The 23,272-nt window shown below is 37.6% G+C and overlaps 1 protein-coding gene across 1 annotated transcript in view; it reads left to right on the top strand.

Annotated features, from left to right (window-relative positions):
- The window catches only part of MEIKIN (meiotic kinetochore factor), a gene marked incomplete at both ends in the record, with an annotated part of 76,410 nt that overhangs the window by 34,431 nt on the left and 18,707 nt on the right, over positions 1-23,272 (top strand). Inside the window, 5 exon segments of the mRNA XM_081036203.1 lie at positions 4,656-4,720; positions 9,365-9,435; positions 17,049-17,213; positions 19,257-19,337; positions 22,367-22,486. Coding sequence (XP_080892329.1) covers positions 4,656-4,720; positions 9,365-9,435; positions 17,049-17,213; positions 19,257-19,337; positions 22,367-22,486 — 502 coding nt within the window.

Genomic DNA, 23,272 nt, shown 5'->3' with positions numbered 1-23,272 from the left:
CAGGTCATGTATTAGAAAATTCCCTCAGCTTCTGTATGTCTGAGAAGGTCTTTATTCCTCCTTCATATCTAAAGGATATCTTTGCTGGATATATTATTCTTGGCTCATAATTTCTCTCTTTCAATAGTTTGAATATTTGGTTCCACTCCCTCCTGGCTTGTAGAGTTTCTGCTGTAAAATCTGATGATAATCTAATGGGTTTTCCTTTGTAGGTTACCGTCTTCTTTTCCCTGGCTGCCTTGAGGATTCTTTCTTTGTCGTTGATTTTTAGACAGCTTCAATACAATGTGCCTTGGAGAAGGCCTGTTGGGGTTGAGGTAATTAGGTGTTCTATGTGCTTCTTGGATTCGAGGATCCAGTTCTGTCCACAAGTTTGGGAAGTTGTCTTCGACAATTTGTTTGAATACATTATTTGTTCCCTTCTCTCTTTCTTCTCCTTCTGGTATGCCCATTATTCTATATTGCTCTTTCTGATGGAGTCAGAAAGTTCTTGTAGAGTTGTTTCATTTCTTTTAAGTCTCAAGTCTTTTTCTTCTTCCATCTATGTAATTTCTAGGTTTCTATCTTCGATGTCACTGATTCTTTCCTCCATCTGGTCAACTCTACTACCTAAAGTGGTTATTTCCTTCTTGATTTCTTCTATTGAGTTCTTAATCTCCAGAAATTCTATTTGGTTCTTTTTAAAAATTTCCATCTCTTTCGTAAAATGCTCATGTTGTTCTTTGATTGTGTTTCTGAGTTCATTAAATTGCCTTTCTGTGTTTTCTTGTATCTCGTTGAGTTTTTCCAGAACTGCAATCTTGAATGCTCTGTCATTTATGTCACATATTTCCATATCTTTAAGTTCCTTTTCTGGAGACTTTTCACTTTCTTTCTGAGCTGTCTTGTTGCCTTGGTTATTCATGGCAATCACTGATTTATTATTTATCCTCCTAGACATTTACATGATCTGCAACAGGTTGATAGGAAGAGGTGTTTCTTTTGTTTTCTAGTACTTGTTGGTAGAATGTTTTATTTTCTCTCCGACTGCAGCCTTTTTTTTCTTCTCTCACACAGTAGTGCTATGTTTTCTTTGCACTATTCCAGCTTCTCAAACAATGGGGGGATTGCCTGGGAAATGGGCTTCTCCTCTGTTAACAGTTCTCCTGGGTCATAGGGCGCCATGTCCCTGTCGGGGTGTGGAGAGCTTTTGAAGTTCCAAAGCTCTTTCTGCACCAGATTCAGAGCCCGTATGTGTCAGCAGTTCTGTTTACTCCTGCAGGGATCCGCCCAGATAGGCGGGGCTAGGGGCGGGGTGAGTTGTGAGAGGTGGCCCAGAGCAATGGCGGTGACCACCACCACAGCCGGTCCGCTTCCACAGCTCCCTCTCCTTTGCCGGAACTAGTTGGGCTGCGAATCTGTGTCTGTGGTCCACAGTTCTCAGAACAGCAAATATCCTGTCCTTTTGATCTGACACTGTTACTGTTCCGCTTCTAGCACCGGGCAGTTGGGGGCGGGGCGAGCTCTGGGAGGGTAGAGATGGGGCGGCTAGTCTCAGTGCCTAAGGCTTCCATTCTCTGCTCAGCAGTGAGGGCTTAAACCACCGATTTCAGCCTTCTTCCCTCAGTCTTTTTTCTCCGAGGTCTCTCCCGTGAGTGTTGGGTTCAGCCGTGTTATATGCTGCCCCCTCAGTCCTGTGGGCCGTAAGCACAGCCCTAGCAGTCCGAGTTCTTCCCTCTCCTGCAGCTGCGGTAGTTCCGGGATGCAGCGAGCTCGGAGCCCTGAGCCAGGTCTGCGTCCTGCGCCCGCCTGAGAGGCTCCATCTCCGCACTTCTCCCTTCCCTCCTCCCCCGCTCGCGGGATTCTCCCACCTTTAGGTGAATTCAGTAGTGGGCCTGTTCGTCTTGCCTGTCTGCTGTGAAGGGAGTCCTTTGTGGAGTTATTGTTGTTCAATTAGTTGTAAATTCTAGGGGAGCTTTATAGATGGTCACCTCACGCCGCCATTTTGAGGACATCCTCCCTCTTCGCATCTTCTGATATCATCTTCCCACCTATTACCCCCACCTCCAGATTTTGGGCTTGAGGGAGAAAACAGGCAATCACTGCCTGTTCTCTGACTGCTTGTTTCCTAAGCCTCTTTCCCCTTTCTTTTTGCAGTAATCCTCTAGGCTGGAAGATGTGGAGGAGGGATCTATCTTGGGTCACATCCTGAGTTATTTCTGTTTACTATGACTAATAGTAAAACTCTGTGGTTGTGTCCACCAAGGCTTTGATCTCCATATGTAAATAGGAACTTGAGGAATGTAGCAGGATGTGAATTTTATGCGGTCTTAGAGTTTGGGCAGTAGATGAAAACAATGTTAAAATGGCAACATCCCCCACCCCCTATTCTGTGTAGAACCATCATTGTAAGATTTATAAAAGGTCGGGTCAAACCAAATTCTTCTAGTAGTATTAGCCCATTACCAATCTCCAAGCTATTTAAGCAAAGGTTAAGAATTCACTGAATGGATGAAATGACGAAGAATGTTTATTTTTTTGATAAGTGTTATTGGTGTCATATATAGGAGAGGTGGAGACTTCTCCCTCACCTCCACACAAGAGAGGAAGCTCCAAGAGAACCATTTGGAAAGTTTGACATATGTCCTCTGGAATTTGGTTTTTGATGCACACCTGAAAAATCTAAAGGCAAGAGGGTCTATTTGTTGCTTTATGATGACAGAATAAACAGTTAGCTAGGTGTATTTTTCAGAGTTTGACATAACAAAGATTTGTGCATAATGCACAGAAGGGAGACAGGTATGGATCAACTTGAAAGGGATCATGCCCAATATAACTTCTGCAAAAAACCAAAGTAAACTTAATTGCAAGAGGCTGGGAGTTCTGTCATCAAATGCAAAAGCTGAGGAGATCCTAAAGAGCAGCAAATGAGAGAGCCCCACGTATAGGGAAATCAAATCACTGAACCCTTCAAAAATACTTCAGTTTTGAGAGAGTCAGCATTTGGTTATCTGTCACATCCAATGCCACAAATGGCATGTTATAATAGTATCAGTCAAGATCAAGAAAGACCTTCCTGTCCCTTACTATAGCTTTCCCCTACTCCAATGCTAGAGGACCCCAAAGAGTAGTTACCACATGGGAACAGGAAAAGAACTGCAGGTTGTGAGTCTAAATCAGGCCTAAGTTGGGAAAAGGAAGAAATTTAAAATGGATGATAAGAGTTTGGTGTTGTGATTTTACACTGGCCCTTTATTACCTAAAAATAACTATTTATTACAAGAAAATACCACACAAGCAATGGAATACACCTGAAAGTTCTTTCAAGGACAAGAAAATATTATTTTATTTGTTTTTAAAGATTTTATTGGGGAAGGGGAACAGGACTTTATTGGGGAACAGTGTGTACTTCCAGGCCTTTTTTCCAAGTCAGGTTGTTGTCCTTTCAGTCTTAGCTGTGGAGGACGCAGCTCAGCTCCAGGTCCAGTTGCCGTTTTCTAGGCACACAGCCCACCATCCCTTGCGGGAGTTGAACTGGCAACCTTGTGGTTGAGAGCCCACTGGCCCATATGGGAATCGAACCGGCAGCTTTCGGAGTTAGGAGCATGGAGCTCTAACCGCCTGAGCCACCGGGCTGGCCCCAAGAAAATACTATTTTAACAGGATGAATTTAAAGGGGAAATGTGAAAGGATAAAATTGTTTTGATTACTGAGTTCAACTCTCCAATAAACCTGTAATAGGAATTTAGAAAAGCATCTTACATTTGGTTTTCAACTCCATCGTCTTCCTAGGAACTCAGAAATTCCATTTTGGTGGTCAAAAGTTGAGTTTTGATCCTTTTGCATTCCTCTTGTAATAGCTAATTCTCTCCTACACATTTGTGTAGAATTAGGGGCAGTCTCATTTGTGAAAGCATAAAAGAGAAAAGGATATTTATTTTTAAAAAGTATTATCTCATGTTACTTGAGATCCTTACCATAAAGATCCTGGGAAACAAGATTGCTATTCCTTTTGCATAAATGAGGTAACCAAGACTCAAGACAGGTTAAGTAACTTTCCCAAGGCCACTCAAGTGTAAATAGCAGAAATGGGCTTTCAAACCAGGTTTCCCTGATTCTGAACAGTTTGCCTTGTCCTCTACACATAGTGTCTCACACTGATAAATGTAGATATATTGCCTTTATTAAACTATTTGTTCATATAGATATGGTAGCATTTTTTTTTCTAACTAGTTGTATTTTTTTCTACAGGATAATTGATTACATCTAAATATCCATATTTTAAGTATTTGAGGAATCTAGAAAGTTACTGAAAGATTAAAAGAATACCATTTACAGAGAACAAACTGATGGCTGCCAGATGGGAGCGAGTTTGGGGGCTGGGTGAAAAAGATGAAGGGATTAAGAAGTACAAATTTGTAGTTACGAAATAGTCATGGGTATGTAAAGTACAGTATGGGGAATATAGTTAATAATATTGTAATAACTATGTATACTGCCAGGTGGGTACTAAACTAATTGGGGAATCACTTCATAAATTATATAAATTTAATAGTCTAACCACTATGCCGTACACCTGAAAGTAACATAAAATATTGAATGTCAACTGTAATTGAAAAATAAAAATTAAAAATAAATATAAATAAAAGTGTACCATTTATTTGTTCTTATTATAGAGTGATGACATTAGCAGATGAAAATTTTTCTCCAAAACCAGAGAGTACTTCAAATTCAGAATCAGGTAATAAATAGTGAAACTAATCATTTTCATAATTCTGTATTTCTTTACTTTTGTCACAAAACAGTATATATTAAGAAAATTGGTAGCCCGGGAAACTGAGTACTTTTTAGCTTGATTGACTTAAAAAATGAGGATATATGAGGTTAGTAAGTGAATCTTAACTCACCACAGCACCCGTCATCAATTCATTTAATAAACATTTACAGAGTATGTACTCTGTACCAGGCATTATGGTATACGCTAGTGGGGTGTGATACACATCCCCTGCCCTCATAAGTCCTAGTCATAGGAGAGGAAAATAATCAGTAAACAGATATGTTTGAGTTACATGTGATGATTGAAAAATGAAAAGATCAACAAAGCACCTTGCAGTATAAGTGCTCTATCACTAGGTTATTAAACTTAACAAAACATTTATCAGCTTTTTAACCTCTGCTCTCTCTCAGATTTCTATTTTCTTCATGCAAGTTTTATGGCATCTATTTAGGGACAAACTTGAAAAATTGCTGCTTTTGCTCTTAATGGTTATAAATGTTTATATCAACCAAAAAAAATTGTGTATGTAATTTCACTTTAAGAAGTCTTAATGAGCATTTACTAAAGGCCAGGCATTATGTTAGGACCTGTGAGAATAAAAATGATTAAGATTGTTTCTGTTCTAAGAGAAATTAATCTAGTGATAAAAACTAAACTTGTAAAAGCATACTTTCTTGGAAGGAGTAGTACCTACGACCCTGCAGGGTGAGCATTAGAAGGATTTGTTTTATAGATCAAAGAGTAACGGAGCTTGCCCAATAAAATGTTTTTCTTTGTCTGTGGAAGGTATTATTTATAAAGCTTGGTAGTAAGGCAGAATAGTGACTCTAGAATTATATGCTTTTGTATTCTTGCTTTTATGTGACTGATTGACTTAAAATTAAATAAATCACATCTTGTCGTAGAGGTAGTTTTTATGTATTCCTTAACTCAACAAATCCAACTGTATTCCAGTTGTGTGGCAGGCTCTTTAGTAAATGTTAAAAAACCGAGAAATGCCTCTATTCCTGCCTTCAAGGAGCCAATAATCTAGTAATAGAGACAAACTAATAAGCAAGAAATTACTTGACAGGCAACTCCTGCTCAGTCTCCTTTGCAATTTTATCTGTTGCTATGTTAGCCATTAAATGTGGGAGTTCTTCAAGGCTTGTTCCCAGATTTTAATCTCGTTTCAGTCTACCCGATATGTATAAGTGTCTTGTAAAAGACAGGGCTTCCAAATTTGCTCTCAGTCTATACTGTCCTCTGAGGTTAAGAACCTTGCATGCTAGACATCTGGACATCTCCTCTTGGATGTTTCAGAGACACCTAATATCACCATTCATTCATTCCATTCAATCAGCAAGTATTTATTAAGCACCTACAGCATGACACAAATTGTTCTAGTTGCTGGAGAACATGACAAAATACTTGCCCTAACAGAGCTTATGTTATAGTGGAGAAAGAAAGATAACAAACAAATAAACAAATAAATATATAATAATGTTAGAAATATGAGTAATGAAGGAAAATAAAGCAAGGTAAGAACAGAGAATGTGACTAAGAATGCTATTTTAGATGAGGTAATCAGGATAGGCCTCTGAGGAGGTGACATTTGTGCAGAGCTTACGTGAAGTGGGAGAGTAGGCCATGTGAAAAATCCGGGGACAGTACATGCCAGGAAAAGGGAACAATAAGAGAAAAGGCCATGAGGTGGGAATTTGCTTGGCATGTTTCGAGAAGAGGAAAGAGGTTGCTGTGACTGGAGCAAAATGAGTTAAAAAAAAAAAAAGAAAAATAATGGTAGAAATTGTGGTCAGAGAGCTAGTTAAGCAGTATAATATACTTGTAGTCTTATATGCCATTGTGAGGAGTAGGAATTTTATTGTAAATGTGCTGAAAAGCACATCTTAGAGCAGAAAGATGGCATGATCAGATATATACGCATATTTTAGAATTACCACTCTGGCAACTATGTGGAAAATAGACTAAGCAGGCAGGAGTGGAAGCAAGGAGACCTTGTTAAACTATTGTAGTGGTCAGATAATGGTGTAAGAGACTGAAGTGGTAGCAGTGGTCTTACTGGGAATATATTTTAAAGGCAGATGTACTACGTATGTTGCATGAAAGAACACAGACACAAACATGTATACACTGTGTGATTCCACATATGTGAAGTTGAAGAACAGGCAAGACTCTTCTGAGTGATAGATGTTAGAATAGTGGTAATCTTAGGAAAGGGGTTGCTTACTGGGAAAGAACATAAGGGAAACTTCTGGGTGTTGGAAATATGTTATATCTTGATCTGGCTGGTGATTATATGGATGAATACATACACATATAAGATTTGTGCTCATTACTGTATATATGGCATATTTCAACAAAATATTAAAACTTTGAAAGGCTTATTAGCATCAAGAGAAGATGTGATGAAACAAGTTTATCACACAGAAGTCTGGAGTTTGGGGCAAAGACTGGGGCTGTAGATAAATATTAGAGCCAGAGTAGAGATGTTTTGAAGCCATAAGATAGATGAGATTACCTACGAAGTGCAAATAAATAGGACAGAAAAATGTAAAAAAACACAAAACAAAGGATTGTATTTTGCCGTGTATAAGATGTACCCATGTTTTTGGCCCAAACTTTCAGAGGAAAAATATATTTCATTTTAATTTTTTAATTCAAATTTTTATTTGTTTACATTTAGGTACTTGTTTTTTGTATTATAAAGGAATTTTAGCATTATTTTTAACATACTGTGATAGAAGAAATTTAATGTAACAAATAATTACAAAACACAAAAACATATACAAGGTACAAGAATTTTTATGTACCAGTAACAAATTTACGCTACTTACGCACCATAGAAGGCCAAGAACTCTTCGTTGTTGCAAGTTCATCGTTTCCACAAAACCGATTATTGTATTTCAGGGTATTTTGCATAAAGATATCGTTATTGATTTCTAGAGTTACATTTTTAACTCATAAGCATAAATAAAAGAATTAAAAACACTTTTATATATATGGATTTAATACTACCCATGTGTAATGCACATCCTTATTTTTCCCTCACAAATTTGGGCTAAAAAGTTCACATTATACGCAGCAAAATACAGTAAATGGAACACTCCAACATTTAGAAGTAGCTATAACAAAAGTTACCAAGAGATTTAGGACTGAGAGTTGTCACGACCAAGACCTAACCTGGTCTATCTCAATTAGTAAACGTAGCTTAGCAAACCTGAAACTTGGGGATCATCCTCAACACTTTCCTCTTTGTCACTTCCTGTATATAATCTTTTGTCAAACCTTGGTACCATTTTTTTCTCTTACCAAACTCTGAAATCTACTACTTCTCTCTGCCATGGGAGATGAAGATGAGAGGAGTGATTAGCCTCAAGAATTGCCAGTTTTAGCAGATACAGATACAGAATCCCCACTTAAATTTGAATTCAGTTAAGCAACAAATAATTGTTTAATATAATTATGTCACAAATATTGCACATGCTTGTACTATTACATGGGAAATACTTATACTAAAAACTTATTCATTGTTTATCTGAATTTTAAGTGGGCATCCTGTATTTTATCTAGCAACCTATTAACCTCTGCAATGAGGCTGGATATATGTAAGCAATACAGGGATCATAAAAACCAGGATTTTGCATGTCAAGTTAAGAAGCTTGAGTTAACTTGAGGGCCGTGGAAATCCTTTTTGAGGAGTTTTAAGCAGATAATATTAGATATTTATTTTAGGTATACAATGTGAACAATGGACTGCAGAGGAAGGTGAATTGAAAAGCTATTGGAATAATCTGAAAGAAAATATTTTGGTGTCTTAAATCAAGTTACTGGTGTTAAGAATAAAAAAAGCCAAATTTGCAATATTAAGTACATATAATGAGTAAAATTGGCACATCGCAAACAGTAAATACTTACTGCTTCGAGTTGAGTTTGGAGAGTGAGGAAAAGGGAAGAGTCAAGACTGAAGAGGAACTACAATAGGGGCCAGAGAGGGAAGATGTTCACACCTGTTGTACTGAGATCCATTTAGGAAGGATAGGAAAGGTTTCTGCTCGTGTTGGTGGGAGCTGAAACTAGATTGTGTGGGTGTGGGAGTACATAGGAGGAAACGAAGTTACGCCAGTATATGTGGACAGCTCTTTGAAGAAACTTATCCATGGATAAGAGGAGACAGAGTAAGTAGCAGGAAGGGGTTTAGGGTACAGATAAAACTTTGGGTAAATGAAAGATACCTGAACATGTTTTAAATGCTGATAGAAAAATTGCAGTAGAAAGAGCCTGAAAATACCGGAGAGTGGAAATGGAAGGATAATTAATGAAGAATTTTAATCACATATACTTTCTCTACTAATTGGAAAGTAAATCTTTTATATAGAATTTATTCATTCCTGTGAAACCTGGATCTCTTGAGATAAAGATATTTTAAAGAGTGCTTTCTGCTATCTGTAGCAAGTCAGATTGTGCAACATATATTACGTTCTTCTTCTAAAATGATTACAAGACACAGTTATTCAGTTAGTGTTTTTTTTTCAAATTTGAGTTTTTTCTGTACTTACAGTTGATAGGTTAAATAATTAAAATACTAAAGTATGTTTTTATTTATAGATCATGCAGCTTGTGAAGTTGTACTTGCAAAGAAAACTCACCCTTCAATCCCTGAAAAAACAGAGAAAAAGGCAAGTATTGAAGATGAATAACTATATAAACCATAAATTTTATTAAGGAAGGACATACTTTTAACCAACGCTTTCATAGGAATTAATTTTCAGCTATGTAAGTCAATAATTTAAAACATTTTTGGAGTTTAGCAGCTAGATTACGTTATCGTTTCGTGAATATATACTCTAAACTTAATGGAAGAGAATTAAAATTTATAATTTTTCCAACTTCTTTTTGGATAATTGAATGTATATTAATCATTAATTTGAGATAAAAATAAGCATTTGCTATGTAGCCAGAGCAGTGTTTTATACTGAGGAATACATGATTTTTTTGTTTGTTTGTTACATTAGGTTTGGAATCTAGAGGTCTTGGGACTTTATTTATATGGCAGGAGTTACTGTTTGAGGGGTTACTCAATGCTAAGCATTATTCTAAGCATTTTTCATTAATGATATCTTTCTTTATAGCATTCCTTTCAGGTAAGTTTTTAAAAAATATATGTTTGTTTTGTTTTTACCTTTTTTATAGCTGAAGAAAATGAGATTTAGATGTTAACCAATATGTTTGAGGAGCTTCTGGCAGGTCTTTCTGGAACTGAAACCTGTACTGTTTTCACTACAGCACACTGTCATTGTATACATAAGGGAGCAAACTGAAAGAGGGCAAGAGTGTCAGCAGGAAGATTCACTAATAGGAAGTTGGAAAGGTTTTGGATGCGAGATTGTGGTGGCTTTGACTAGGACATAGGAGGGAGAGTGAAATGTGCATGGATTCAAAATGATTTTGCAGGTAGAGCCCATAGGTTTAGTACAGGGGATGAAGGACTGAGAGGTATCAAGGAACATTTCTGGGTTTCTGTCTTAAGCGTTTGGGTGGGCAAAGGTGCTATTTAATGTCATAGGAAAGGGAAGAGGTCTGAGGGCACATTAATATGATAATTATAATACATATACTCGGCTCTGCCCCTGGTTCCTGGCACCGAGCTTCTAAACCCTTGTAATTTCCTAAGTGATAAGAACACTAGGAGCATCTCTTGTTTTATTGTTTGGTCTTTGGCCCCATCCCTAACACAGGTCTCCTAAAACCCTTGTAAATTCCTAAGCGATAAGAGCACTAGAGGATCTTTTGTTTTAATGAGGCACCCGGGGTGGGCTCCTGGGTGGCTACTGGATGGGGTCTGGTCACCAGAAAGACCAAGCCATAATTAGAAGCTTGGAATTTTCATCCCCCACCCCTTCTCCAGAGAGGGGAGAGGGGCTGGAACTGAGGTTAATAATTGATCATGCCTATATGAGGAAGTCTCTATGAAAATCCCAATAATAGGGGGTTCATTCAGAGGCGGACACCCCCCAACTGCACAGGGACAGAAGCTTCTGTGCTCAGGACCTTCCCAGCCCTCGCCCTGTGTATCTCTTTGTCTGGATGTTCATGTTTATTCTTTATCATATCCTTTAATAAACTGGTAAATGTGTTTCCCTGAGTTCTGTGAGCCAGTCTAGCATTTTAATTGAATCTGAGGAAAGGGCGATGGGAAACTCCAATTTGTAGCCAAAATCAGACAGAAGTGCTGGGTAACCTGGGGACCTCGTATTTATGATTGGCATCTGAAGTAGAGTGGGAGCAGTTTCGTGGGACTGAGCTGTTAACCGTGGGAGCTGACACGACTATCTTCAGGTTGTAGATTGTGTTAGAATTGAGTTGAATTGTAGGACACCAGCTTGTGTTGCAGAGAATTGCTTATTGTGGGGAAAACGCCCCATACATTTGATGATCAGAAGTGTCAGAAGTGTGAGTGTTTTTTGTGAGTAGTAAAGGAGACTCACAGGAGAAAGGCTCATAGAAAGGAAAACTGACGTGTTCTTTTTTTAACTTCCATTTATAGTAGCATCAAAAACAATAAAATACTTAGAGATCAATTTAACCAAGGAGGTAAAAGACCTGTACACTGAAAACTATCAGACATTGATGAGAGAAATTGAAGAAGACATAAATAAATGGAAAGATATCCCATGTTCTTGGGAAGAATTAATATTGTGAAAATGTCCATACTACCCAAAGTGATCTACAGAGTCAATGCAACCTCTATGAAAATTCCAGTGGAATTTTTCTCAGAAATAGAAAAGCTATCCTAAAATTAGTATGGAACCACAAAAGACCCCAAATTGCCAAAGCAATCTTGAGAAAGAAGAACAAAACTGGAGGTATCACACTTTCTGATTTCAATCTATATTACAAAGCTATAGAAATGAAAACAGTATGGTCTGGCATAAAAACAGACATATAGACCAGTGGAACAGAATAGAGAGCCCAGAAATAAACCCACACATTTATGGCCAACTAATTTTAAGGGTGCCAAGAACAGAAAATGGGGAAAGGATAGTTTCTTCATTAAGTGGTAATAGGAAAATCAGATACCTACTTGCAAAAGAATGAAACTGGACCCTTATTTTATACCACTCACAAAAATTAACTTGAAATGGATTAAAGACTTAAATGTAAGACCTGAAACCATAATCTCCTAGAAGAAAACATGGGAAAATCTCCTTGACGTTGATCTGGGCAATGATTTCTTTGATAAGACACCAAAGAGACATGTAACAAAGGCTAAAATAAACAAGTGGGACTACACTAAACTAAGAAACTTCTGCATAAAGCAAAAGAAATAATCAATAAATTAAAAAGGCAGTCTAAAGAGTGGGAGGAAATATTTGCAAATCACATGTCTTATAAGGGGTCAATATCCAAAATATATAAAGAACCTATACAACTCAATAGCAAAAAAGCAAATAATCCAATTAAAAAATGAGCAAAGTACTTGAATAGACATTTTTCAAAAGAAGACATACAGCTCGCCAATAGGTACATGAAAAGGTGCTCAACATTACTAATCATCACGGAAATGCAAATCAAAACCACAATGAGGTATTACCTCATATCTGTTAGGATAGCTATTATCAAAAAGAAAGAGATAACAAATATTGGTGAGGATGTGGAGAAAAGGGAACCCTGGTACACTGTTGATGAGAGTGTAAACTGGTACAACCATTATGGAAAACTATATGGCCATTCCTCAAACAACTAAAATAAAACTGCCATGTGATCCAGCAATCCCACTTCTGGGTATATATCCAAAGGAAATTAAATCAGTATCTTGAGGAGATATCTGCACTGCCATGTTCATTGCAGCATTATTCACAATAACCAAGATATGGAAATAACCTAAATGTTCTCTGACAGGTGAATGGATAAAGAAAATGTGATATATAGATATAGACAATGAAGTGTTATTAAGCCACAAAAAAGTAGGAAATCTCATAATTTGTGACATGTATGAGCATTATGCTAAATGAAGTAAACCAGAGAAATACAAATACTATATGGTATCACATACCGTGTTTCCCTGAAAATAAGATCTAGCCAGACCATCAGCTCTAATGTGTCTCTTGGAGCAGAAATTAATATTTTACTATAAGACCGGGCATAATATAATTTAATACTGGGTCTTATATTAATTTTTGCTACAGAAGACACTTTAGAGCAGGTGGTCTGGCTAGGCCTTATTTTCAGGGAAATGGTATATATAGAATCCTAAAAAAAAAAAAAAAAAAAAGCCAATTTCATAGAAGTTGACAATAGAATGATGATTGCCAGGGTCTGGGGAGATGGGGAAAATGGGAGATGTGGGTCAAAAGGTAAAAACTTTTCAGTTATAAGAATAAATCCTGAGAATCTAATGTACAGCAAGGTGATGATAGGTGATAATATAGTATTGTATACTTGAAAGTTGGTGAGAGTAGATCGTAAGCTTTCTCACCATGTACATACATGAAAAGCTATGTGTGGTGATGGATGTGTTAATTTCTTGATTTTTGTAATTATTCCACAATATATTATAATGTACATCAAATCATCACTTACACACTTTAAATATACATACAATTATATCTGTCAGTTATTCTTTGATAAAGGTGGTGGGGGGAGAAGAAAGTGAGGAAGTAATGATTATGTATAGAGCTTGACTGTAAAGGGGAGTAGAGAAAAGGAGTAGTAACTGGAGGGAGAGGCAGGGTTGGAGGAAGTTTGTTTTGTTTTAAAGATGGGCTATACTAGATCATTTTTGAGGGCTAATAGGAATGATGGAAGAGAGGAAGAAGGGATAGCTGAATGTAACGCTGTAGTCAACAGGAGCTCCCTGTTACCTAGAGATCTAGCTGAAGTTGGATGAACTTCACTTCTTTAGCCTAAAGCTATAAAAAGTCTTCTCCATGCTTTCTATGTTTTCTTTTCTGTGCTTCTTCACTTCCTTGTTTCCCTTTCCTGCTTTTATGCATACTGTCTCAGTTCATGCTCTACCAGTTTTCTCTCTCTCTCTCTCTCTCTCTCTCTCTCTCTCTCTCTCTCTCTCTCTCTCACACACACACACACACACACACTTCTATACACACAAAGCATTTTATAATGTAAAGGTGTCATAGCTTGCATTAAATGTCATTTCTTAACTCTTGTATGTTCTGCCCCTTCTCAAAAGTTCTGCTCCTGGTAGGTGTCTCTTCATGACTGTAGCTTTACCATCCCCAAGGTGCTGGTGTATAAGAACTTCACTATATTTCTCCAAAGAAGATATACAAATGGCCAATAAACACATGAAAAGATGCTCAGTATTATTAGTCATTAAGGAAATGCAAATCAAAGCCACAATGAGATATTATTTCATATCCACTAGGATGACTATAATCAAAAAGACCGATAGCAAAACATTGTGATGATGTGGAGAAATTGGAACCTTCAAACATCTTGGTGGGAATGTAAACTGGTGCAACCATTTTGGAAAACAATATGGCAATTCTTCAGAATTTTAAACATGGAGTTACCATAGGACCAAGCAATTCTACTCTCAGGTTTATACACAAGAGAAACAAAACATATGTTCTAATGAAAACTTACACATGAATTTTCATAGCAGCATTTATTCATAATAGCCCAAAAGTGGAAACAACTCCAATGTCTGTCTACTGATGAATAGATAAATAAAATGTGGTAGATTCATACAATAAAATATTATTTGGCAATAAAAACAAATGAATCACTGATACATGCTGCAACGTAGATGAACCTTGAAAATATTATGCAATGTGAAAAAAGCCAGTCACAAAAGACTGCCTATTATATAATTCCATTTATATGTTCAGGATAGGCAAATATATAATGACAGACATAGATAGATTAGTGGTTACTTAGGGCTTCTGGGAATGGAATGGAGATTGACTGCTAATGAGTATGGGATTTCTTTAGCGGGGGCAAGAATATTCTAAATTTAACTGTGGTGATGATTGAAAAACCCTGTGAATATACTGAAAACCATTGAATTTTGTTCTTTAAATGGGTGTATTTTTATGGCATATGAATTATGTCTCAATAAAGTGTTAAAGAAAAACCCAAAAAAGGGTGGCCAGATGGCTCAGTTGGTTAGAGCGCTAGCTCTGAACAACAGGGTTGCCGGTTCGATTCCCACGTGGGCCAGTGAGCTGCACCCTCCACAACTAGATTGAAGACAATGAGCTGCCACTGAGCTTCCAGAGGGGCGGCCGGATGGCTCAGTTGGTTAAAGCGTGAGCTCTCAACAACAAGGTTGCCAGTTCAATTCCTAATGGGATGTTGGGCTGCGCCCCCTGCAACTAAGATTGAAAACCGTGACTGGACTTGGAGCTGAACTGCGTCCTCCCCAACTAGATTGAAGGACAATGACTTGGAGCTGATGGGCCCTGGAGAAACACACTGTTCCCCAATATTCCCCAATAAAATTTATTTAAAAAAACCCACAAAACCCAAAAACTTCCCTATACTGTTACATTGAAAATGACTGGGGAGGGATTGGACCCAGAATACAAGTGGACGATCTGGCCTTTGAGAGAGAGAGGGCTGTTTCCACTGTGGTACATTTACAGATGTAGGGGTAGCAAGCCAGACTCTGTGCTTAGAAAGACCCCACACTTCAGTTCATGTCTTGTGGTTGCCATCCTGACATTTTAGGTAGTTTTTTAATGAGAGGCCCCACATTTTTGTTTTGCATTGGGTCCCCAAAATGATGAGTCCGGAGTGTTTCCATCCTGTTTGATGTCTTCTGTTGTTGCAGGGAAGTGTAAGGTAAGGCTGTCAGCTGAGAAGGGTAGAGGGGAGGAGCTAGATGTTTAAGGAAAATAGGGTGAATACGAAATAGATACGAGAAGCTACAGAAGTGTGGAAGAGTTGCCAGTCTGTGGCTACTCTTTTTGAGTGTGTGGTGACTGATATGGCAGATTGTACAATGTTCCCCAGCACTCACTTGCACTGGTGGTCCGCAGGATATTGATGTCAGGGTTCATGTAGCGCTGGGGATTTGTCAGGCATCTGTGATAGGGATGAGGAAGGGATAAGAAAGTAATGATAATGGTGGATGGTGGCAGATAAGGAAGGAATAAGACAGGAGAGGGGTCATGAATGAAGATAAAATTGTAGGATCAGTAAACTGGAGAAAATTTATTTCATGAAGATAATTGAGCAGGAGTTGGAATTATATTAAGAAGCTCTTTAAACTGGTGATTTGGTAGTTTCTGCTGATGGTAAAGGCTAACTCAGTTTGATCATGGAGTGACTGAAATGGCACGAGGGGAAAAGATTATTGGAAATGTGGAGGTCAAGCAGCTGAGAGGCCAGTTGGTTGGATGGGTTATGAATGAATGGGATGATGAAATTGCTGAGAACAATGACAGGGGTTAGAGAAAAAGCTGGGTTCAAGGTGTGAAATCGTCAGTGAAAGAAAGAAGTCGGTAGGTGCCAGTGAGTATCTCACTCTTGGCTCCATACCTTTGTTCTTTCCTTTGCTTGGAATGTACTAAGCCTCTTCTACTTCTCCTCCCCTTTTTCTACCATCCTCTTTAACCCCTCACCCCAAACTCAAAAATCCTGTCAGTCTTTCAGGACCCAATATAGACTGCACCTCCTTAGTGACTTGAATATATTTGAATTTTGAATACTATTTTAAATACATCTTGAAAGCATTAGACAAGTTACATAACTTAGTACAAGCAGGCACTGAATAGTCTCCAGTTTTCAATGCAGGGATTAGCTGGTAAAGCAACACACTTTCTTGTAGTTGCAGCTTCCTGGTGTCTTAGGGAGGACTTTTGGTTTCTTAAATGAAGATTATTGCATAATGAAGACATTAGTATAAATATATTTAATGTTTTCTCTAAAATTTAATTTTAAATATTGAGTAATAGCTAGATCTCATTTTCATTTTTCTTTTCATAGGACCGTTTTTGAGAGTTGTTGCCTTATATGTGGTAGGGACATTTTTTGAGCTGAGTATATTTCAAACTATTTCAGTTTTCAACAGATTTTTTTCTTTATATATATAGAAAACCTTATTTTTTTAGAGAAAGATTTATCTTTAAGTTTAAAACTTTTTTTCAAATTGGGGGGATGGATAGATGGGTAGATAGGTAGGTAGTTAGAAAGAATAATGTATATGTCCTATTTTAATTGTAACAATTGTAACATACATTACAATAAAAATAGAACATCTGAGAAATGTTAGAAACGTTTTTCAGCCTGTGAAATGTATTTCATGATTATGAATTTGTTTTAGCCTAAAAAAGATCCTGAACCTAGAGATACAAATTTTCAAACAAAGTTAAGCTCTCATCATCTAAAAGTCAAGGTTCCATCACCTCACCAGAGGTCTCTTCTTGAAAGCAATGCAGGTAAATCAGTTACCACAGTTGTGCTTCCTCAGCGCTTGGAACCTGCATTGGTAAGCACTGGCCTTTTGCTAATTCTTGAAAAGACTATACAAAGAAATGTACTTATTGGGGAAATTTAAATACACAGTTTTTTAACAAATATAGGGAAAAAATGCAGAGATTCTAAATACTTACAACTATATACAGGCAGGTGTTTTGTAAATGGACTGACAGTGGACACACATTGTGTCACTTGGGACACAGATATTCAGACCGAATTAAGAATTGGAAAGGGTAACACCTGAGAAGGAAAAGCAGGGAGGAGGCAGGATTGGGCGGCAATAGCCTCAGTCGTGACAGAAGCTCTCCCAGTGGGGACGTCGGGAGCAAAGATTGTCCATTACCGGTATCCTATGTTGGGCTGCTGTCCTCAGATGTTGGCTGAGGGTTGCCTGAGAAGATGATGGTCTCAGCCCAAAAGTTGAAGCAGGTTCTAAAGATGTTGCGGCTGGGGGCTGTCAGCTAATTGCACCCCTCGTGGTGGAACAGCAGATTCTTTGTTCAAGATCTGAGCACAGCACCTCCATGGCTGCCACCATGGAGGAATATATTATTATCATAATAATAATCACTATCATTGAGTTTCTCCTACTCTCCAGGCACCATAGGTTCTCTTTACAAGTATTATTTGTGAATTTTGCATAGCAGTCCCTAGGGTTAGAATAATCCTCATTGTTCAGATGAAGAAATTAAAAGACTATATAGCTAATGAATTAGAGAACTGACATATTCAGTGTACCAGGTATATATGCCCATAAAATTTTTTTGATAAAAATTTTCCTTATATACTATTCCAGATTATGTCTTGAACAAACAACTAGTTTACAGATTTTAAGCCAGAAAGAAAAGAATGAAAGAAAGAAGGAAAGAAAGAAAAAAGAAACCTAACAAACTTTTCCTATGCTGTTCAAACTCTGAGTTTGGGTTCAGACTTGGCAGAGTGTAATAGACACCTGTTCAAAGAGGTTTATCAGAGGGACATGGTTGTTTCATGAAATCTGGGAGTTGAAAGGGCAGCTGATTGCTAGGAATAAAGCTGCCTGTCTTCCGCCTCTTTTTTGAGTCTATCACTGTTTCTCTCTGCTCTGCCTCTCTGCCTGTTTCTTTGTCATTGCTCTCCCTGCTTTTGCCTCTTAGTGTCAAGCTCTCTCTCTCTCTACTCCCTGTCTCTGTTTTGATCTCTCTGTATCTGTCCTCTGTTTCCCTGACTGTCCATCTCAGTTTTTGTTCTCACAGTCTCTGTTGGTCTCTGTCTTCTCCATCTCTCTTTTCCCTCACTCTCTCCTCACAATCTTCCTCTTTTCTTCCTTCCTCTCTGTCTTTTGTCTCTCCATCCTCCCTTTTTTCCCCTTTCCCCCTTCTCCCTTCTTTTCTCTGCCTCCCTCCCTTCTTCCTCTCTCTCCTTCCCTTTTTCTTAAACTCTTTAGCTCTCTGATCCTGTCTCTTGCGCTTCTCTGTCTCTCACTCTTGATTTGTCCACCTCCTTTCTTTGTCTGCCACTTTGCATCTTCAAGAAATAGAAAATAAGTCTGCATCCTACTTTGTAATTTCTTTAACTTTAATGCTGCATAAATGAAAGTATCTATATACATTTAAATGTATGTATTTTAAACCAATTATCCTTTCTACATATGTTTCAACAGCTTCAGAAATAACTTAGAATCCCTTTCCATAAAAAGTACAGTATATACTAGGAATTCAACAAATGCTGTCAGTGAAATACCTTTCTTAGCAGTTGACAAAGATAATCAAAACACCATTTCCTGATTCAAAACTTTAATTATCTGTTCTTCCTAAATTAATAGTGATTACAACCAAAATATTCTCATATAGTTGTTGTGCCACATAAAGTTCTCTTGGGAGTGGTCTGACCTAGTTGAAGCCACAAATTCTTTAGTTACCTGTCTAGTAGTTTAAAATTTAATTAGCAGATTACAATTTTTTTAGTACGACACATTATGATTTAGTCTACTAATTTTAAATTGTGTTTTATGGTATTAAAGTAGTTTATTTCTTTCTGCTATTCAATCCCCTATTTCACAAAACATTGATAGAACACAAATTCCAGTACTCGTGATAAGAAAAGCAGAGGCCTGTTAACAAGTACTCCATCTTCACAAACAGCTGGTTTAGAGGTAAGTATTAGCATTTGCACTTGTAGTATCTATTTTCTGGCTCCCTTTCCTCCCCGTTTTTCTGTTTCTGTAACACATGGGGAATATTGCACATAGAGAATAATGTCTGTATTTTTCTGTTGCATAAACACACTTTCACTGGAAGTACTCTATATACTGCTATGCATAAAAGAAAGCAAAAAGATTAGAATATTGCAGTACCAACCAAGGTTCTTTTTTCCCCCCACTTTTTTTTATTGTGGCAAAATATATGTAACATAAAATTTACCATATTAACCATTTTTAAGTGTACAATTCAAGTACATTCACACTGTTATGCAACCATCACCACCATCCATATCCAGAACTGTTTGAAACTTCATACATATTAAATAACTCCCCATTCCTCCTTTCGCCAGTCCCTGGGAACCACCACTCTGCTTTCCGTCTTTATTAATTTGTTGAAAGTACTTTAAATGCAGTCAGGCAGTATTTGTCCTTTTGTGTCAGGCTTATTTCACTGAGCATAATGTCTTCAAGGTTCATTCATGTTGTAGCATGTATCAATTTCCTTCTTTTTTTAAGGCTGAATAATATTCCTTTGTATGTATATACCGGATTTCGTTTATCCATTTGTCTGTCTATGGACATTTGGGTTGCTTACATCTTTTAGCTATTGTGAATAATGCAGCTATGAATGTGAGTATACAAATATCTCTTCGTGACCCTGCTTTCAATTCTTTTGGATATATACTTCAAAGTGGAATTGTTGGCTTATATGGTCCTTCTCATTGTAACTTTTTGAGGAACTGCCATTCTGTTTTCCATGGCAGCTGCACTTTTCTACATTGCCACCAACAACACATAAGGGTTTTGATTTCTCTACATCCTTGCCAACACTTGTTTTCTGTGTTTTTAAAATAATAGCTATCCACATGGGTGTGAGATGGTATCTCATTTTGGTTTTGATTTGTATTTCCGTAATGGCTAGTGATGTTGAGCATCTTTTCATGTGCTTACTGGCCATTTGTATATCTTCTTTTGAGAATACCTATCCAGGTCCTTCACCCATTTTAAAAATCAGGTTGTTTATTTTATAGTTGAGTTGTAGGAGTTCTTTATATATTCTGGATATTAACCCCTGATCAGATAGATGATTTGCAAATAACTCATTATGTGGGTTACCTTTTCATTCTGTTGGTAGTGTCTTTTGATGTACAAAATTTTCAGTTTTCATGTAGTCCCATTTATCTATTTTTTCCTTTGTTACCTATGCTTTTGGTGTCATATCCAAGAAATTATTGTGAAATCCAATGTCATGAAGCTTTCCACTCTCTTTTCTTCTAAGAGTTTTATGATTTAGCTCTTACCCAACCTGGGTTCTTCTTAGGTTCAACTAAACAACAGGAGCACAGTTTGCAAGCAGGTCAGAGTCAGGTGTTTCTTTTCATTGGGAGCAATGCTCCCAGGAGTCCATGCAGCAGCTTACATAGCAGTCTGGGGATAGCTCAGGTACAAGGAGATGAGATCTAGTATCTTTTGTAATAATACACATACATAGCTTCCAGGATCCCCACAAGGGACATGACTAACTAAGAGTCAGGGAAACCCTAAGTATGGTGCCTTTTATAATATTTACTTATAGAGTATTTAACTGGCTCCCATCACCGCCACTCTGGATTTGGGGATCTGAACAACTATTGTCACCCCATTGGGTATTTGGATTGAAGAAGCAAGTGTCCTTTCTCTTTTGGAGTTAAAGAGAGTTCAGTCTCTCATTTATCCAACAAAGATTTTGTTCAGACTCCCGGTAAGCAATTCAATAAAAAAAGCTGAAATTAAAATAGCAACCTTGTTTTCCTCCTTGTCCCTGCATTATCTCAACCCTTACCTACCTCAAGGATTTTCTAAGAACAGCACAAATAAAGTCATGGCCTGTTACTTAAAGCTAGGAGGCCTGGAATTCCAAGAGAAGACTCAGGAAAGTTCACACGATGTGATGTGGGGAGCCAGTAGGGCACGAGGGGCTCCTACTTGTACCTTGCATGGGGTCCAGGTCCACAGGGTGGTCCTGGGTGGGCTTCTTCAGAATCCTGCTGAACGTCGCCAAGTAAATGTTGACATAAGAAATGTCCAAACTTGTAGAGAATTTTTATTGAGTTTATTTGAACCAAACCGACATATTTCAGGTAGCAAGATCTGAAATGCTCCCCCAATATAAATTCTTTTTGTTGATTAAGGAAGAAGTAAATGTTTTCTTGAGTCTGCTTGGTCTTAATTGCCTTCAGCTCAGAATACCAGCTCACATACCAAAGTGGCACATTTGCGGAGGCTCATTTTGAACCCCTTCACTCCCCATGCCATACACAGTGCCCCGATATGCTTTCTAGTCTAGCTTCAGACCAGGTTCTCCAGTCAGATCTAGCTGGTCAACATGGCAACACTTCTTGGAGTCCCAACCTAAAGAGTATGAATCATGCATCTGATTTTAAATATTTTGAATTTGATGTAGAACTATGTGATTTCCGTAACCTGATGGTGATATGGATATGGTGCTCAAGAAAGAGTTCTATGTTAGAGGCTGAGGTTTATAAATCTCTAGCGTTCAGTTGGTAGTCATGAAGAGGCAAGTACAGAACACTGGGGAAGGCTGACATTTAAGGGAAGGGTAGGGAAACTTATCTGAGGAGATGTGTGGTTGCTGGGTAGATGAATTTCATTTATTGGAACTTAATAAATATTAATTGGATGAATAAATAGGAAATATACATGATGCTGTAGCTAATAAAAATACCTATTTAAATAACAACTTTAGAGCTAAAGTGAGTATAATCTTCTTTATAGATTGATTTGTCCCCAGTTAAACATGCATCTTTGGAAGAACTATTTTCAAATGTCAGTAATTATATGGAGATGAAACTGTTCATATGTCAAGTCCGTAAGAAAATGCCTCTAATAAGATAGTGTATTTCAATTTTCCTTTAATTACATAAAAATAATAGTTTTTGCAACATTTAACTTCTACAAAAGAGTAATATATTCTTTTATAGATTGATCTCTCCTCAGTGCGAAAAGCATCTTGTGAGGAACTGTTTCCTAATGTCAGCAACTATGTTAATTCAGATGAAATTGTTCCTGTGTCAAGTTTGCAAGAACATTCTTCAAATGAGGTAGTATTTTCAATTTTCCTTCAATTCTGAAAATAAATAATTACTATTAAATTAGATACGTTGTGTATGAGATTCTTTTAAAAATCTGTAACTCAGTTAAGGCTAACATCTACATGTGGAGTCAGCAGTCAGTTATAATGCCTAATTAAGGATACTGGGCTGCCACGGCCAACACATTTTGCATTATGAGGACTTGCAGGTATTAAACAATTAGAGGAAACAGTATTATCCTACTTTAATCCAAAACTCAGTTTTTGTCTGTATATATAAATTGTGGTCACCAGCCTCACTGTGTTATATGGAAGTGCTGTGCTCCATTAATGAAGAAAACAAAGAGCCATGGGAGTGGGGGTGGGAACAGAGAGGGATTGAACAGAAAAACAGAACAGAAAGAGAGAGGGTGAGAGAGAAAGGGCCAGGGAGAAGGGGAGTGGGGGCAGAGATACAGAGACACAGATAGTAAGACAGGAAAGAGGCAAAGAACTAGAGATAGAATTTAGGAATGTGTAGTATTCAGTGGAGCTCGACCTTTTCAGTGTGGCCCTGGGATGAGGCTGGGGACCCGGGTGGTGAGGAGAAAGCTAAAAGCGAGATTATAAAGGTAAATGGGGGCCAAGATGTTCAGATCTTTTGCCCACTTAAAAAAAATTGTTTGATTTACTTTATTGTAGAGTTTTGAGAGTTCCTTATGTATTCCGGATGCAATCCTTTACCTGATTCATACTTTGAAAGATTTTCTCCCAGTCTATGCGTTATCTTTTCATCCACTTGTCTTCTTAAAAAAAT

This window comes from Rhinolophus hipposideros, assembly GCF_964194185.1.
Source record: "Rhinolophus hipposideros genome assembly, chromosome: 23".
Taxonomy (NCBI): Eukaryota; Metazoa; Chordata; class Mammalia; order Chiroptera; family Rhinolophidae; genus Rhinolophus; species Rhinolophus hipposideros.
Note: the sequence above shows the minus strand (reverse complement) of the source record. Positions and strands in the feature narration are given on the sequence as shown.